This window comes from Oncorhynchus nerka, linkage group LG17 (assembly GCF_034236695.1).
Source record: "Oncorhynchus nerka isolate Pitt River linkage group LG17, Oner_Uvic_2.0, whole genome shotgun sequence".
In the NCBI taxonomy this organism is placed as follows: Eukaryota; Metazoa; Chordata; class Actinopteri; order Salmoniformes; family Salmonidae; genus Oncorhynchus; species Oncorhynchus nerka.
The window spans coordinates 49,557,118-49,576,954 of NC_088412.1; the positions used below are offsets into that span (position 1 = coordinate 49,557,118).

At 47.8% G+C, this 19,837-nt stretch overlaps 1 protein-coding gene across 2 annotated transcripts in view; it reads left to right on the plus strand.

The window, feature by feature from the left end:
• Positions 1–9,285: 9,285 nt before the first annotated feature.
• The window catches only part of LOC115145414 (podocan-like), a 40,993-nt gene continuing 30,441 nt past the window's right edge, over positions 9,286–19,837 (plus strand). The window contains exons 1-4 of one of the 2 annotated variants that reach the window (XM_065003216.1): positions 9,286–10,359; positions 10,758–10,792; positions 12,813–13,184; positions 15,595–15,688. In XM_065003216.1, the coding sequence (XP_064859288.1) occupies positions 12,888–13,184; positions 15,595–15,688 (391 nt within the window). In that variant the 5' untranslated portion in view covers positions 9,286–10,359; positions 10,758–10,792; positions 12,813–12,887. The remainder of the gene's footprint in view (positions 10,360–10,757; positions 10,793–12,812; positions 13,185–15,594; positions 15,689–19,837) is intronic. The other variant, XM_065003215.1, reaches the window with a different exon arrangement.

Sequence of the window (19,837 nt, forward strand, 5' to 3'; positions counted from 1 at the left end):
TTCTCCCTCTTTAAAAATGGTTTACTCGTAGATAGGCATGAAGGATAGGAGGTAGACTCATAGATAGCGGGAAATTCAGAGGTGAAAGTTGCAGATCCCAGTTACTGGAGGCCAGCAGCTCTACCACTAACCATTCTTTTTTTCCCTTGAAAATGTTTTAGGTTTATTATATACTATCCTTTATCATTTTCCCCTAACCCTACCTCTCCCCCTTCCCCTAACCCTACCACCGCTCGCTCCCCTAACCCTACCTCTCCCCCTTCCCCTAACCCTACCACCGCTCGCTCCCCTAACCCTACCTCTTCCCCTAACCCTACCACCGCTCGCTCCCCTAACCCTACCTCTCCCCCTAACCCTACCTCTCCCCCTTCCCCTAACCCTACCACCGCTCGCTCCCTAACCCTACCTCTTCCCCTAACCCTACCACCGCTACTCCCTAACCCTACCTCTCCCTTCCCCTAACCCCACCACCGCTCTCCCTAACCCTACCACCGCTCCCCCTAACCCTACCTCTCCCCCTTCCCTAACCCTACCACCGCTCGCTCCCTAACCCTACCTCTCCCCCTTCCCTAACCCTACCACCGCTGCTCCCCTAACCCTACCTCTCCCCCTAACCCTACCTCTCCCCTTCCCCTAACCCTACCACCGCTCGCTCCCCTAACCCTACCTCTTCCCTAACCCTACCACCGCTCTCTCCCTAACCCTACCTCTCCCCCTTCCCTAACCCCACCACCACTCGCTCCCTAACCCTACCTCTCCCCTTCCCTAACCCTACCACCGGCTCCCTAACCCTAACCCTACCTCTCCCCTAACCCTACCACCGCTCGCTCCCCTAACCCTACCTCTCCCCCTAACCCTACCACCGCTCGCTCCCCTAACCCTACCTCTCCCCTTCCCTAACCCTACCTAACCCTACCTCTCCCCTAACCCTACCACCGCGCTCCCTAACCCTACCTCTCCCCTAACCCTACCTCTCCCCCTTCCCTAACCCCACCACCGCCGCTCCCTAACTCTACCTCTCCCCCTAACCCTACCCTAACCCTACCTCTCCCCCTTCCCCTAACCCTACCTCTTCCCCTACCTCTCCCCTTCCCCTAACCCTACCACCGCTTCCCTAACCCTACCTCTTCCCTAACCCTACCACCGCTCGCTCCCTAACCCTACCTCTTCCCCTAACCCCACCACCGCTCGCTCCCCTAACCCTACCTCTTCCCCTAACCCCACCACCGCTCGCTCCCTAACCCTACCTCTTCCCCTAACCCCACCACCGCTCGCTCCCTAACCCTACCTCTCCCCTTCCCTAACCCTACCACCGCTCGCTCCCCTAACCCTACCTCTTCCCCTAACCCTACCACCGCTCGCTCCCTAACCCTACCTCTTCCCCTAACCCCACCAGCGCGCTCCCTAACCCTACCTCTCCCCCTTCCCCTAACCCCACCACCGCTCGCTCCCTAACCCTACCTCTTCCCCTAACCCCACCACCGCTCGCTCCCTAACCCTACCTCTTCCCTAACCCCACCACCGCTCGCTCCCTAACCCTACCTCTTCCCCTAACCCCACCACCGCTCGCTCCCTAACCCTACCTCTTCCCCTAACCCCACCACCGCTCTCCCTAACCCTACCTCTTCCCTAACCCCACCACCGCTCGCTCCCCTAACCCTACCTCTTCCCCTAACCCCACCACCGCTCGCTCCCCTAACCCTACCTCTTCCCCTAACCCCACCACCGCTCGCTCCCTAACTCTACCTCTTCCCCTAACCCCACCACCGCTCGCCCCCTAACCCTACCTCTTCCCTAACCCCACCACCGCTAGCTCCCCTAACCCTACCTCTTCCCTAACCCCACCACCGCTCGCTCCCCTAACCCTACCTCTTCCCCTAACCCCACCACCGCTCGCTCCCTAACCCTACCTCTTCCCCCTAACCCCACCACCGCTCGCTCCCCTAACTCTACCTCTTCCCCTAACCCCACCACCGCTCGCTCCCCTAACCCTACCTCTTCCCCTAACCCCACCACCGCTCGCTCCCTAACCCTACCTCTTCCCTAACCCCACCACCGCTCGCTCCCCCTAACCCTACCTCTTCCCTAACCCCACCACCGCTCGCTCCCTAACCCTACCTCTTCCCTAACCCCACCACCGCTCGCTCCCCTAACCCTACCTCTTCCCTAACCCCACCACCGCTCGCTCCCCTAACCCTACCTCTTCCCCCTAACCCCACCACCGCTCGCTCCCTAACTCTACCTCTTCCCCCTAACCCCACCACCGCTCGCTCCCTAACCCTACCTCTTCCCTAACCCCACCACCGCTCGCTCCCTAACTCTACCTCTTCCCCTAACCCCACCACCGCTCGCTCCCTAACCCTACCTCTTCCCCTAACCCCACCACCGCTCGCTCCCCTAACCCTACCTCTTCCCCTAACCCCACCACCGCCGCTCCCCTAACCCTACCTCTTCCCCTAACCCCACCACCGCTCGCTCCCTAACCCTACCTCTTCCCCTAACCCCACCACCGCTCGCTCCCCTAACCCTACCTCTTCCCCTAACCCCACCACCGCTCGCTCCCTAACCCTACCTCTTCCCTAACCCCACCACCGCTCGCTCCCTAACCCTACCTCTTCCCCTAACCCCACCACCGCTCGCTCCCTAACCCTACCTCTTCCCCTAACCCCACCACCGCTCGCTCCCCTAACTCTACCTCTTCCCCTAACCCCACCACCGCTCGCTCCCCTAACCCTACCTCTTCCCTAACCCCACCACCGCTCGCTCCCCTAACTCTACCTCTTCCCCTAACCCCACCACCGCTCGCTCCCCTAACCCTACCTCTTCCCCTAACCCCACCACCGCTCGCTCCCCTAACCCTACCTCTTCCCCTAACCCCACCACCGCTCGCTCCCTAACCCTACCTCTTCCCCTAACCCCACCACCGCTCGCTCCCTAACCCTACCTCTTCCCTAACCCCACCACCGCTCGCTCCCTAACCCTACCTCTTCCCTAACCCCACCACCGCTCGCTCCCTAACCCTACCTCTTCCCTAACCCCACCACCGCTCGCTCCCTAACCCTACCTCTTCCCCTAACCCCACCACCGCTCGCTCCCCTAACCCTACCTCTTCCCCCCCTAACCCCACCACCGCTGCTCCCTAACCCTACCTCTTCCCCTAACCCCACCACCGCCGCTCCCTAACCCTACCTCTTCCCCTAACCCCACCACCGCTCGCTCCCTAACCCTACCTCTTCCCCTAACCCCACCACCGCTCGCTCCCTAACCCTACCTCCCCCTTCCCTAACCCCACCACCGCTCGCTCCCTAACCCTACCTCTTTCCCTAACCCCACCACCGCTCGCTCCCTAACCCTACCTCTTCCCCTAACCCCACCACCGCTCGCTCCCTAACCCTACCTCTTCCCCTAACCCCACCACCGCTCGCTCCCTAACCCTACCTCTTCCCCTAACCCCACCACCGCTCGCTCCCTAACCCTACCTCTTCCCCTAACCCCACCACCGCTCGCTCCCTAACCCTACCTCTTCCCTAACCCCACCACCGCTCGCTCCCTAACCCTACCTCTTCCCTAACCCCACCACCGCTCGCTCCCTAACTCTACCTCTTCCCCTAACCCCACCACCGCTCGCTCCCCTAACCCTACCTCTTCCCCTAACCCCACCACCGCTCGCTCCCTAACCCTACCTCTTCCCTAACCCCACCACCGCTCGCTCCCTAACCCTACCTCTTCCCTAACCCCACCACCGCTCGCTCCCTAACCCTACCTCTTCCCCTAACCCCACCACCGCTCGCTCCCTAACCCTACCTCTTCCCTAACCCCACCACCGCTCGCTCCCCTAACCCTACCTCTTCCCTAACCCCACCACCGCTCGCTCCCTAACCCTACCTCTTCCCCTAACCCCACCACCGCTCGCTCCCCTAACCCTACCTCTTCCCCTAACCCCATCACCGCTCGCTCCCTAACCCTACCTCTTCCCTAACCCCACCACCGCTCGCTCCCTAACCCTACCTCTTCCCCTTTCCCCTAACCCCACCACCGCTCGCTCCCCTAACCCTACCTCTTCCCCTAACCCCACCACCGCCGCTCCCTAACCCTACCTCTTCCCCTAACCCCACCACCGCTCGCTCCCCTAACCCTACCTCTTCCCCTAACCCCACCACCGCCGCTCCCCTAACCCTACCTCTCCCCTTCCCCTAACCCCACCACCGCTTCCCTCCCTAACCCTACCTCTCCCCCTAACCCCACCACCGCCGCCCCTAACCCTACCTCTTCCCCTAACCCCACCACCGCCGCTCCCCTAACCCTACCTCTTCCCCTAACCCTACCACCGCTCGCTCCCCTAACCCTACCTCTTCCCCTAACCCCACCACCGCCGCTCCCTAACCCTACCTCTTCCCCTAACCCCACCACCGCTCGCTCCCCTAACCCTACCTCTTCCCTAACCCCACCACCGCCCCTAACTCCCCCCTAACCCTACCTCTTCCCCTAACCCCACCACCGCTCGCTCCCCTAACCCTACCTCTTCCCCTAACCCCACCACCGCCGCTCCCCTAACCCTACCTCTTCCCTAACCCCACCACCGCTCGCTCCCTAACCCTACCTCTTCCCCTAACCCCACCACCGCCGCTCCCTAACCCTACCTCTTCCCCTAACCCCACCACCGCTGCTCCCTAACCCTACCTCTTCCCCTAACCCCACCACCGCTCGCTCCCTAACCCTACCTCTTCCCCTAACCCCACCACCGCTCGCTCCCCTAACCCTACCTCTTCCCCTAACCCCACCACCGCTCGCTCCCCTAACCCTACCTCTTCCCCTAACCCCACCACCGCTCGCTCCCTAACCCTACCTCTTCCCCTAACCCCACCACCGCTCGCTCCCTAACCCTACCTCTTCCCCTAACCCCACCACCGCTCGCTCCCCTAACCCTACCTCTTCCCCTAACCCCACCACCGCTCGCTCCCCTAACCCTACCTCTCCCCCACCGCCGCTAACCCCTTCCCCTAACCCCACCACCGCTCGCTCCCCTAACCCTACCTCTCCCCCTTCCCTAACCCCACCACCGCTCGCTCCCTAACCCTACCTCTTCCCCTAACCCTACCACCGCTCGCTCCCCTAACCCTACCTCTTCCCCTAACCCCACCACCGCTCGCTCCCCTAACCCTACCTCTTCCCCTAACCCCACCACCGCTCGCTCCCCTAATTGGAGTAAACTAATGGACAACAACACTTAGGCTTCTACTTCCAGATCATACCTACTATATACATTTTACGGACAGTATATTTTACATTAGTTATAATTTGTTTGTTTTTAGTCCCATCCTTCAGCTACCCTCAACCCCTCCCATATATCTCTGAAAACCATTGAGTTTTGATTTCTATTTGCCATATATTTTTCAACCGTGCTGTGATGTTTCACAAAAGTTCGGAACCTTTCTATTCTCATAGCTTCTACAGATTGTAAATTATAGATAAACATTTTCAGAATTAACTCCAGGTAAATGTTGCTTTTCTTCAGCCAGTCCTGAACCTGCGACCACAAACAATCTACATATGGTCAGTACCAAAACGAAGCATCTAATGATTCTGTCTCTTCACAGCAAAATCTGCAGAGCTGGGATGGTTGTATCCCCTAAATATATTTTTAAATTTTTAATTTCACCTTTATTTAACCAGGTAAGCAAGTTGAGAACAAGTTCTCATTTACAACTGTGACCTGGCCAAGATAAAGCAAAGCAGTTCGACACAAACAACAACACAGAGTTACACATGGAATAAAACAAACATAGTCAATAATACAGTAGAAAAATAAGTCTATATACAATGTGAGCAAGTGAGGTGAGATAAGGGAGGTAAAGGCACAAAAGGCCATGGTGGCGAAGTAAATACAATATAGCAAGTAAAACACTGGAATGGTAGATTTCCAGTGGAAGAATGTGCAAAGTAGAGATCGAAATAATGGGGTGCAAAGGAGAAAAATATATAAATACAGTAGGGAAAGAGGTAGTTGTTTGGGCTAATTTATAGATGGGCTATGTACAGGTGCAGTAATCTGTGAGCTGCTCTGACAGCTCGTGCTTAAAGCTAGTGAGGGAGATAAGTGTTTCCAGTTTCAGAGATTTTTGTAGTTCGTTCCAGTCATTGGCAGCAGAGAACTGGAAGGAGAGGTGGCCAAAGGAAGAATTGGTTTTGGGGGTGACCAGAGAGCTATACCTGCTGGTGCGCGTGCTACAGTTGGGTGCTGCTATGGTGACCAGCGAGCTGAGAAGGATTACTACCTAGCAGGGTCTTGTTGATGACCTGGAGCCAGTGGGTTTGTCGACGAGTATGAAGCGAGGGCCAGCCAACTTTGGTGACAAAACGGATGGCACTGTGATAGACTGCATCCAATTTATTGAGTAGGGTATTGGAGGCTATTTTGTAAATTACATTGCCGAAGTCGAGGATTGGTAGGATGGTCAGTTTTACAAGGGAATGTTTGGCAGCATGAGTGAAGGATGCTCTTTTGCGAAATAGGAAGAAGCCAATTCTAGATTCAACTTTGGATTGGAGATGTTTGATGTACACACTACTGTTCAAAAGTTTGGGGTCACATAGAAATGTCCTTGTTATTGAAATAAAAGCACATTTTTTGTCCATTAAAATAACATCAAATTGATCAGAAATACAGTGTAGACACTGTTAATGTTGTAAATGATTATTGTAGCTGGAAACAGCAGATTTTTTTATGGAATATCTACATAGGCGTACAGAGGCCCATTATCAGCAATCATCACTCCTGTGTTCCAATGTCACGTTGTGTTAGCTAATCCAAGTTTATCATTTTAAAAGGCTAATTGATCATTAGAAAACAATTTTGCAATTACGTTAGCAGATCTGAAAACTGTTGTGCTGATTAAAGCAATAAAACGGTCCTTTAGACTAGTTGAGTATCTTGAGCATCAGCATTTGCGGGTTCGATTACAGGCTCAAAATGGCTAGAAATAAAGACCTTTCTTCTGGAACTCATCAGTCTGTTTTTGTTCTGAGAAATTAAGGCTATTCCATGTGAGAAATTGTCAATAAACTGAAGATTTCGTACAACTCTGTGATCAGATTAAGCAGAAGCTAAACTACAGGACTGTTTTGCTAGCAGACTGGAATATGTTCCGGGATTATTCCGATGGCATTGAGGAGTATACTACATCAGTCACTGGCTTCATCAATAAGTGAATCGATGATGTCGTCACCACAGTGACTGTACGTACATACCCCAACCAGAAGCCATGGATTACAGGCAACATCCGCACTGAGCTAAAGGGTAGAGCTGTCACTCTTAAGGAGCAGGACTCTAACCCGGAAGCTGATAAGAAATCCCGCGATGCCCTCCGACAAAGCATCAATACAGGACTAAGATCGAATCATACTACACCGGCTCCGACGCTCGTCGGAAGTGGCAGGGCTTGCAAACTATTACAGACCACAAAGGGAAGCACAGCCACGAGCTGCCCAGTGACACGAGCCTACCAGACGAGCTAAATTACTTCTATGCTTGCTTCGAGGCAAGTAACATTGAAATATTCATGAGCGCATCAGTTGTTCTGGATGACTGTTTGATCGCGCTCTCCGCAGCCAATGCGAGAAAGACCGTTAAACAGGTCAACATTCACAAGTCCGTAGGGCCAGATGGATTACCAGGGCGTGTACTCTGAGCATGTGCTGACCAACTGGCAAGTGTCTTCACTGACATTTTCAAACTCTCCCTGTCTGAGTCTGTAATACCAACATGTTTCAAGCAGACCACCATAGTCCCTGTGCTCAAGAACACTAAAGTAACCTGCCTAAATGACTACTGGTCCGTAGCACTCACGTCTGTAGCCATGAAGTGTTTTGAAAGGCTGGTCATGGCTCACATCAACACCATTATCCCAGAAACCCTAGACCCACTCCGATTTGCATACCGCCCCAACAGATCCACAGCAGATGCAATCTCTATTGCACTCCACAGTGCCCTTTCCCACCTGGACAAAAGGAACACCTATATGAGAATGCTGTTCATTAACTACAGCTCAGCGTTCAACGCCATAGTGCCCTCAAAGCTCATCACTAAGCTAAGGACCCTGGGACTAAACACCTCCCTCTGCAAACTGGATCCTGGACTTCCTGACGGGCCACCCCCAGGTGGTAAGGGTAGGTAACAACACATCCGCCACATCAGCGTCCACATCACCAACAAACTAACATGGTCCAAATACACCAAGACAGTCGTGAAGAGGGCACGACAAAACCTATTCCCCCTCAAAATATTTGGCATGGGTCCTCAGATCCTCAAAAGATTCTACTGCTGCACCATCAAGAGCATCCTGACGGGTTGCATCACTGCCTGTTATGGCAACTGCTCGGCCTATGACCGTAAGGCACTACAGAGGGTAGTGCGTATGGCCCAGTACATCACTGGGGCCAAGCTTCCTGCCATCCAGGACCTTTAAACCAGGCAGTGTCAGAGGAAGGCCCTAAAAATTGTCAAAGACTCCAGCCACCCTAGTCATAGACTGATCTCTCTGCTACCGCACGGCAAGCGTTACCAGAGCCCAAGTCTAGGTCCAAGAGGCTTCTAAGCAGCTTCTACCCCCAAGCCATAAGACTCCTGAACATCTATGCAAATGGCCACCCAGACTATTCACCCTGCTACTCTCTGTTAATAATCTATGCATCTCTCTTTTCTTCACGCAAATGATGGGGATTTGGGCCCATTCCCGAGAAACCAGTTTATCCTTCGCGGACACAGTCCTTAGCCATGGTATATTGGTATTATACCACAAACCCTGAGGTATCTTATTGCTATTATAAACTGGTTACCAACGTAATTATTATATTGTTAAAATTCCATAGGTCATATTATTGTGTTAATTCACAAGTTGAATCAAGTATGCTAGCTCTGGAAAATCTGGGGTTTACAAACCACTGATTTAGGTATCAGTTCTCAATTGACATAAGACATATGTGAGTCTTTCACATGACACCATCTTTGGCCATAGTCATAGTTCATATCTAATGGAATAACACAACAGATGACATAAACTGGAATGTTACTCTCACTCACGGTAAAAATAAAAATGAACTACCCAAAATATTAATACCCCAACATTTTAATTATCACTAAAGGCCATGATACAGATTTAATCCTCTAATATCTATGAGAGCCTTGACATAGAACCATCATCTTTCCCAAAGAACCCTTGAGGAACCCTCTTTCCTTAGTGTGCACTGTATCGTTTTTTTTTTCAAATCCAGATTTAATCCTCTATCATGAGAGCCTCCAAATGGGACATAATTCAGCCAGAATATCCTCTGAGAAGTGTCAGAAAGACAGACCTGCTAATGGTGGAACTATCATCATTTGTGATACAAAGAAATGTCTACCGAAAGAAGATCGCATAGCATCTGATGGTAGGTATAGGCTTGCGTCTCAAATGGCACCCTATTCTCTATATACAGTAGGTCCCAATGGGCCCTGGTAAAAAAAAAAGTAGTGCACTATATGGAATAGGGTGCCATACGGGACGTACACGCAGACCAGAGAGGGACCTTATGCAGAACGTGTGTGCTATTATGACATATCCTGTCTGTCGCCGTTTTTTGGAAGACTCTTGTTTCCTGTCTATATGGAATGTCACCTTCAAAACAAATATCATTTTAAGACGAGCTGGAATTATATGAGTTCTCTCTAAATACTTTAATGCTAATGCTGATAAGTTTATAAGCTCATATGATATTGGTTCCCCATTGGTGGTCAGTTGCAATTTAGGCCTTCGAGGGAACAAATAGCTAATAACACAATGGTACTGCCATCCCTGGCTCACTGGTTCATGATAGCTCTCCCTTTGTACTTGGCTCAAAGAAAAACAGGGAATGTATGATTCAGCATCAGCCAAGATACGACATCCAAGATACTTTCGGTCCAAGATACAGTCTCACTGTGATACTAATCCATGTTGATTCATGAGCAATATGAAAGTTATTCTTGTTGAATCATAACGGAAATAAATAAAAACGTCCCCTTTTCTTTCTTTCTTTCTTTCTTTCTTTCTTTCTTTCTTCAGAACAAACTAATTGCACCATGAAATGGCCTCATTATTATGTGGGGATTGGAAAGACCTGTCTCAGACCATGAAAAAAAGAAAAGTTTAAAAGCAAAGAATTTTTCTTCTCCTCTTCTTTCACTGAACTTTCCCTCTGTCACTCCCACTCTCCTATTACATCTGGTAGGGATCTGTGATCTGGAGTGACTGTGGCTCCTCTCTATCCTGCTATGTGATTGTCTCTGGTTCGACTGGACACCAGACTACCTTTGTCACTGCTAACCTCCCTCCGTCAGAGAAGGTAAAGAATGCATGTATTGTATAGATATGCTGTAATTATGTAGGCATCTATATTAGATATGCTCATTATGTATTATGGACTGGCTGTGAATGAATTGGTAACGTGTCACCAATCATATACCGTCACATTAGAAAAGGATTGTCTGTATATGGACTGAGTGGCAGTGTGCAAATAAGTGAATAATAGTAAGCTGTACAAGTGTACAGCTGTTCAGATGTGTATGACCTTTTACAGACTCACCTACAACTTTGATAAAAATATATATTTTTGACAGCTTGTGAGTCATTGATTCAATGTTGTTTAGATTTAACGAGTCCTTTAGGTAGGTGTGAGAACATGATGTCTGTTTATGAGTAGTTTTATGGATGTGGGGTTGAATATGCTCCATTTTGTTACAGTCGTGGCGTCTGGTACGTGTGTCAGGATCACATGTGTAAGTTTGCATGGTTTTTAATTGTATTTATTTTATCTGACGTGAACATAGACACTCGGCTGGTGTTCAGACACACACACACTGTGAGGCTCCAGGGTCTGGCACACACAGGCTCTTGGCTGGTGGTGTGGTAGCGACACACACACACACACACACACACAGTGCCTGTTTGGAACTTTTTACTGACTGGCCAGAGGATCAAAACACTTCTCTACTGGGACACGTTCTGCCTGCTGGGAGAATAATATCACCATTACAATGCCTTTATTGTTAAAAAAACAACAACATACAGTGGGGCAAAAAAAGTATTTAGTCAGCCACCAATTGTGCAAGTTCTCCCACTTAAAAATATGAGAGAGGCCTGTAATTTTCATCATAGGTACACTTCAACTATGACAGACAAAATGAGAAAAATAAATCCAGAAAGTCACATTGTAGGATTTTTAATGAATTTATTTGCAAATTATGGTGGAAAATAAGTATTTGGTCAATAACAAAAGTTTATCTCAATACTTTGTTATATACCCTTTGTTGGCAATGACAGAGGTCAAACGTGTAAGTCTTCACAAGGTTTTCACACACTGTTGCTGGTATTTTGGCCCATTCCTCCATGCAGATCTCCTCTAGAGCAGTGATGTTTTGGGTCTGTTGCTGGGCAACACAGACTTTCAACTCCCTCCAAAGATTTTCTATGGGGTTGAGACCTGGAGACTGGCTAGGCCACTTCAGGACCTTCAAATGCTTCTTACGAAGCCACTCCTTCATTGCCCGGGCGGTGTGTTTGGGATCATTGTCATGCTGAAAGACCCAGCCACGTTTCATCTTCAATGCCCTTGCTGATGGTAGGCTTTGTTACTTTGGTCCCAGCTCTCTGCAGGTCATCCACTAGGTCCCCCCGTGTGGTTCTGGGATTTTTGCTCACCGTTCTTGTGATCATTTTGACCCCACGGGGTGAGATCTTGCGTGGAGCCCCAGATCGAGGGAGATTATCAGTGGTCTTGTAAGTCTTCCATTTCCTAATAATTGCTCCCACAGTTTCTTCAAACCAAGCTGCTTACCTATTGCAGATTCAGTCTTCCCAGCCTGGTGCAGGTCTACAATTTTGTTTCTGGTGTCCTTTGACAGCTCTTTGGTCTTGGCCATAGTGGAGTTTGGAGTGTGACTGAGGTTGTGGACAGGTGTATTTTATACTGATAACAAGTTCAAACAGGTGCCATTAATACAGGTAACGAGTGGAGGACAGAGGAGCCTCTTAAAGAAGAAGTTACAGGTCTGTGAGAGCCAGAAATCTTGCTTGTTTGTAGGTGATCAAATACTTATTTCCCACCATAATTTGCAAATAAATTCATAAAAAAAATCCTACAATGTGATTTTCTGGATTTCTTCCCCCTGGTTTTGTCTGTCATAGTTGAAGTGTACCTATGATGAAAATTACAGGCCTCCCTCATCTTTTTAAGTGGGAGAACTTGCACAATTGGTGGCTGACTAAATACTTTTTTGTCCCACTGTACTTTGTACATTTTTCACTTGACTATATGGAAAATAGAAAGAAGTTACAGTATAGAGAACATGCTGGGTGCTGTAGGTCAACCCATATGAGCGTCACAATAAATGAGAGAATGGATGTTTTTTAAAATACGCCAAAATAGGAACATAATGTCTTCCACTAAACATTTTCAATACAAAAGCAGAGGGTTTGATCTTGTCCCAGACACGTTCTGTCCTCGTTAGACTGCTGTTCTGACAATGTTACCAGCTTCTTTTTTCACGCACTCTTTTTTTTAAAATCTCATGTCCTATGAGCTACCTATTCCATATACACACATACACTTTTATGTTTGGTCATCTATTTTTCTGTCTCATAATACTTGCCTCTTTAGAACCATTGCTTGAAATCTTCTGTAAAGCTGTAAAAGAAAATAGGATATTTTATATTATATAATATTTGTCCTTGGTCACTGATTATAGTTCAAAAATATATATATATATCCATTCATTGATTTATCACACTGTTATATAGACCCATCTGATCATTGGTGCTTCTGGGCAGCTGAGGTATCTGAGGTAGCTTGACCACCAGGCACGACCAGCAGACATGGCCAGCCCCAGGAGGTCTCTCTTTCAGGGCCTGAGTGTGCTGCTCCTGACCTGGGCTCTGGTACACTGCCAGCCCCCTCTGGAGCCCCAGAATGAAGAGGAGAAGGAGGAAGAACCCATGGAGGAGACAGAGCCAGAGATAGAGACCTTTACAGTCCCGGCTGTAGTGAAGGCCGAGCGGGGTGTATGTCCAGGGGAATGTACCTGTACCGAGGGAACGGTAGACTGTGCTGGGGTTGACCTCATGGAATTTCCTAGTGAGCTGCCTGAGAGCACACGCATTCTCTCCCTACAGGTGGGTCACACACACACACCCAACACAACACCCACATTCTCTCCCTACAGGTGGGTCACACACACACACCCAACACAACACCCACATTCTCTCCCTACAGTTGGGTCACACACACACACCCACCACAACACCCACATTCTCTCCCTACAGGTGGGTCACACACACACACCCAACACAACACCCACATTCTCTCCCTACAGTTGGGTCACACACACACACACCCAACACAACACCCACATTCTCTCCCTACAGGTGGGTCACACACACACACCCAACACAACACCCACATTCTCTCCCTACAGGTGGGTCACACACACACACCCAACACAACACCCACATTCTATCCCTACAGGTGGGTCACACACACACACAACACCCACATTCTCTCCCTACAGGTGGGTCACACACACACACACCCAACACAACACCCACATTCTCTATCCTACAGGTGGGTCACACACACACACCCAACACAACACCCACATTCTCTCCCTACAGGTGGGTCACACACACACACCCAACACAACACCCACATTCTCTCCCTACAGGTGGGTCACACACACACACCCAACACAACACCCACATTCTCTCCCTACAGGTGGGTCACACACACACACCCAACACAACACCCACATTCTCTCCCTACAGGTGGGTCACACACACACACACCCAACACAACACCCACATTCTCTCCCTACAGGTGGGTCACACACACACACCCAACACAACACCCACATTCTCTCCCTACAGGTGGGTCACACACACACACCCAACACAACACCCACATTCTCTCCCTACAGGTGGGTCACACACACACACCCAACACAACACCCACATTCTCTCCCTACAGGTGGGTCACACACACACCCAACACAACACCCACATTCTCTCCCTACAGTTGGGTCACACACACACCCCACCACAACACCCACATTCTCTCCCCTACAGGTGGGTCACACACACACACCCAACACAACACCCACATTCTCTCCCTACAGTTGGGTCACACACACACCCCAACACAACACCCACATTCTCTCCCTACAGGTGGGTCACACACACACACCCAACACAACACCCACATTCTCTCCCTACAGGTGGGTCACACACACACACCCAACACAACACCCACATTCTATCCCTACAGGTGGGTCACACACACACACCCAACACAACACCCACATTCTATCCCTACAGGTGGGTCACACACACACACCCAACACAACACCCACATTCTCTCCCTACAGGTGGGTCACACACACACACACCCAACACAACACCCACATTCTCTCCCTACAGGTGGGTCACACACACACACCCAACACAACACCCACATTCTCTCCCTACAGGTGGGTCACACACACAACACAACACCAACACAACACCCAACACAACACCCACATTCTATCCCTACAGGTGGGTCACACACACACACCCAACACAACACCCACTCTCCCTACAGGTGGGTCACACACCACATTCACCCACATTCTCCCCTACAGGTGGGTCACACACACACACCCAACACAACACCCACATTCTCTCCCTACAGGTGGGTCACACACACACACACCCAACACAACACCCACATTCTCTCCCTACAGGTGGGTCACACACACACACCCAACACAACACCCACATTCTCTCCCTACAGGTGGGTCACACACACACACCCAACACAACACCCACATTCTCTCCCTACAGGTGGGTCACACACACACACACACCCAACACAACACCCACATTCTCTCCCTACAGGTGGGTCACACACCCAACACAACACCCACATTCTCTCCCTACAGGTGGGTCACACACACACACCCAACACAACACCCACATTCTCTCCCTACAGGTGGGTCACACACACACACACCCAACACCCACATTCTCTCCCTACAGGTGGGTCACACACACACACCCAACACAACACCCACATTCTCTCCCTACAGGTGGGTCACACACACACACACCCAACACAACACCCACATTCTCTCCCTACAGGTGGGTCACACACACACACCCAACACAACACCCACATTCTCTCCCTACAGGTGGGTCACACACACACACCCAACACAACACCCACATTCTCTCCCTACAGGTGGGTCACACACACACACCCAACACAACACCCACATTCTCTCCCTACAGGTGAGTCACACACATCCATTAGATACATCAGCCACAATTGACAGACACTCCCAATACCTGATAGATCTTGTTACAGGTGGGTCACACACACCTAAAACCGAGATAGATCTTTCTTCATAGGACTGATTTAAGGTTTAAAGCACATAAGTGAGGGCTGGACATGTCCAGGGTAGGAGTACATTTATCTAAGTCAATCAATAATGAATGAATGAAGCGTTGCTGTTCTGCCAATAATACTTTTGCCTCTTCTTCGTCTCAGAACAACCAGATAGAGGTAGTAACCATTGAGGACCTGACACGTCTGCAGCAGCTGGAAACACTAAACCTGCAAAACAACTGTCTGACCACACAAGGTAAAAACCAGACGGAGACTTAGAGAGAGCTAGGTAAACCAGACAGAAACTGAGAGAGGGCTAGGTAAACCACACAGAGACTTAGAGAGAGCTAGGTAAACCAAACAGAGACTTAGAGAGAGCTAGGTAAACCAGACAGAGACTTAGAGAGAGCTAGGTAAACCAGACAGAGACTTAGAGAGAGCTAGGTAAACCAGACAGAGACAGAGAGAGAGCTAGGTAAACCAGACAGAGACTTAGAGAGAGCTAGGTAAACCAGACAGAGACTTAGAGAGAGCTAGGTAAACCAGACAGAGACTTAGAGAGAGCTAGGTAAACCAGAGATAAACTGAGAGAGAGCTAGGTAAACCAGACAGAGACTTAGAGAGAGCTAGGTAAACCAGACAGAGACTTAGAGAGAGCTAGGTAAACCAGACAGAGACTTAGAGAGAGCTAGGTAAACCAGACAGAGACTTAGAGAGAGCTAGGTAAACCAAACAGAGACTTAGAGAGAGCTAGGTAAACCAGACAGAGACTTAGAGAGAGCTAGGTAAACCAGACAGAGACTTAGAGAGAGCTAGGTAAACCAGACAGAGACAGAGAGAGAGCTAGGTAAACCAGACAGAGACAGAGAGAGAGCTAGGTAAACCAGACAGAGACTTAGAGAGAGCTAGGTAAACCAGACAGAGACTTAGAGAGAGCTAGGTAAACCAGACAGAGACTTAGAGAGAGCTAGGTAAACCAGACAGAGACTTAGAGAGAGCTAGGTAAACCAGACAGAGACTTAGAGAGAGCTAGGTAAACCAGACAGAGACAGAGAGAGAGCTAGGTAAACCAGACAGAGACTTAGAGAGAGCTAGGTAAACCAGACAGAAACTGAGAGAGAGTTAGGTAAACCAGACAGAGACTGAGAGAGACAGACATTTAATCTGAAAATAGCCAAGGGAGAAAGTGACAGACAGACAAACATTAGTCTGACCATGCAAGGTAAACCAGACAGGGGGACTTAGAGAGAATCAAACGAAAATAACAAAGGACTTAAGGGGACAGAGATCTGAAAGTAGCTAGGGGAGATACAGACAGACAGACAGACAGACAGACATTTAGTATGGTTGGAAGTTGTTCAATTTGTTGACGACAAACTGTGGGAGCTCTGTTAGTGTCTGTTAGCGTCCTGTTCTCTCTGGGATTCACTGTCTAGGTCCATGTCAAATCGGAGCCTCCAGCTATTTTACTGGTTTGTTAATTTATTCTAAACCCTTTTGCAGAAGCAGCAGCTACTCTTCCTGAGGTCCACAAAAACCACAAAACATTGATACACTGATAGATGAGGACAGTCACACAAATTTTAAATAAAACGATATATAAACAACACAACAAAAAATAATAAAAACAATACAACAAAATAATTGTGTGCATTAGAGTGTGCCTGTGTGTTTGTGTGTCTCCTCACAGTCCACGCCTTTCCATTTGTTTTTTGCGGGCGACAGGTAGCCTAGTGGTTCGAGCGTTGGGTCAGTAACTGAAAGGTTGCTGGATCGAATCCCCTAGCTGACAAGGTCAAATCTGTCGTTCTGCCCCTGAACAAGGCAGTTAACCCACTCTTCCCCAGTAGACCATCATTGTAAATAGGAATTTGTTCTTAACTGACTTGACAGATTTTTACCTTGTCAGCTCGGGGATTCAATCTTGCATCCTTTCGGTTACTAGTCCAACACTCTAACCACTAGGCTACCTGCCAATTATGCAAACACAGCATTTCTGTCACAGTAATATTTCTCATGAAAACTAGAAGAGAATTAATCTCTCATCAACCAGGAAAGACTGGCATGCGTGTTGTCGTTGATAGTTCTGTATATGCAGTTAAAGGTGCTACACTTAGGATTTGTTTTTTTGCATTGTAACAAACAACAAAAAAATACATGATATATCTGGTGCTAATAGTGGAATGATAGTGTTTAACAGTATTACTTATCCTCCATTGTTGTGATTGGCTGTGATATTCGCTTATTGATTTCTTCCGCCGGAGTGGCATCTGTTGTCAAACTGGGAAAGCTGTTCTGATTTGTGGATGTGTTATCTAGTGGAAATTGCTGGTAACAAAAATTCGACACTTTTCGCTCAATTTCAGTTTATGTGAGAAAACAAGTACCGAATAGTGTAGGGAATCATTGTCACATCGTAATCGCTGTGAAATATATTTTTAAATATATTTTTAATAACAAGAAATAAGCTGGTAGACCAAATCCTCTGTTTGAAGCTGGCAGTGGTGTAAAAAGTACTTAATTGTCATACTTGAGTAAAAGTTCTAGATACCTTAATAGAAAATTACTCAAGTGAAAGTAACTCAGTAAAATACTACTTGAGTAAAAGTCTAAAAGTATCTGGTGTACTTAAGTACAGTGGTGTAAAAAGTACTTAATTGTCATACTTGAGTAAAAGTTCTAGATACCTTAATAGAAAATTACTCAAGTTAAAGTAACTCAGTAAAATACTACTTGAGTAAAAGTATCTGGTTATAAATGTACTTAAGTACAGTGGCAGAAAAAATACTAAATTGTCATACTTGAGTAAAAGTAAAAAGTATAAGTCAATTCTACATCAAATTCCTTATATTAAGCAAACCAGAAGGCACGATCTTCTTGTTTTTTAAATTTACGGACAAACGGGCACAATCCAACACTCAGACATAATTTACAAACACAGTATCTGTGTTTAGTGCGTCTTCCAGATCAGAGGCAGTAGGGATGACAACTCGTTACATTGATAGGGGCGTAAATTTGAACCATATTGCTGCCCTCCCTGAGCATTCAAAATGTAACAAGTACTTTTGGGTGTTAGGGAAAATGTATCGGGGTAAAAAGTACATGTTCTTTAGGAATGTAGTGGAGTGGCAGTAAAAGTTGTCAAAACTATAAATAGTAAAGTACAGATACCCATAAAAAAACTTCTTAAGGAAAGTATTTAAAGTATTTTTTGGTCCACCAGCTGTAAAAACTATATTTTTAGTTATTGAAAATATATTTCATAGCGATTTTGATGGTACAATTATTTAGAAAATGTTTTGTTGTCTTAGGGAGGGAAATGCTGTAAGTTATGAGGACTCTATTTATTTTGAAAGATGAGAGGTTGAGGATTATAATAAATACTGCTTTGACGTCATCCAAGCAAGCCTAATGTGCACTTCACATTTCCATAGCGTAGCACCCCATATTATCGACATATTCAACCGTGTTTAAGAAATATATTACCTTCAACAGTATTATCTTGTGATCAAGCCATCAATGTTTAGTAATTATTGGTGTAGTAAAAATGTTAGCTAACGGGTTAGCAATTAGCATGTTTGAAATTTCAGTGGAAATACTACTACTATCAGCTTTTTAATAAGCGGTTTAGCAAAATAAATATGTCCCGTATTATCGGCATACGGTCTCCAGTTATTGGCCACCATACTATTTTGTTCAATTACAAGATATATCAGTTTAATTTTGTTCAAAAAAAGAGACACCAACCTCGTATCTGAAGTGTTTACTAGATAGTTGGCTAGTTCGCTAGCCTTCCAATGAAAAAAAATAATACTTGCCTGAATTCTGTTAGCTATATTTCAGAGGTAAAAAGTTGGATATTAAATGAAGTATGGTCTGTTGCGCAGTCGAATTTTGCAATATACAGCGTGTCCCACAGAATGTGTATATATATAGTACATGTATATATATTACTTAAGTAACATAAATTGCAATGAAAATTGGTGGTCAGCTAGCTAGAAGGGTGTCTTCAGTCGCAAAACTTACCGTCATTTTCCAGTCCATTTAAATGTTGATCTCGAGGTGATTTAATCCTCTAACCGCTAGAGAGTGTCCGAAGTTAGGGGGTGTCCAATGTTGGGGGGAAATTAGCTACCATAAAACTCATATCATATACAATGTCAACGTTTATGATCACTATGTTTGATGTACAGTTACAAGATGACATGGTGTCATACCCTGGGTTGTTCTGAACAGAATGAGTCTGTTTGTCTATTGTAAAGAGAATTACCCTGGGTTGTTCTGAACAGAATGAGTCTGTTTGTCTATTGTAAAGAGAATTACCCTGGGTTGTTCTGAACAGAATGAGTCTGTTTGTCTATTGTAAAGAGAATTACCCTGGGTTGTTCTGAACAGAATGAGTCTG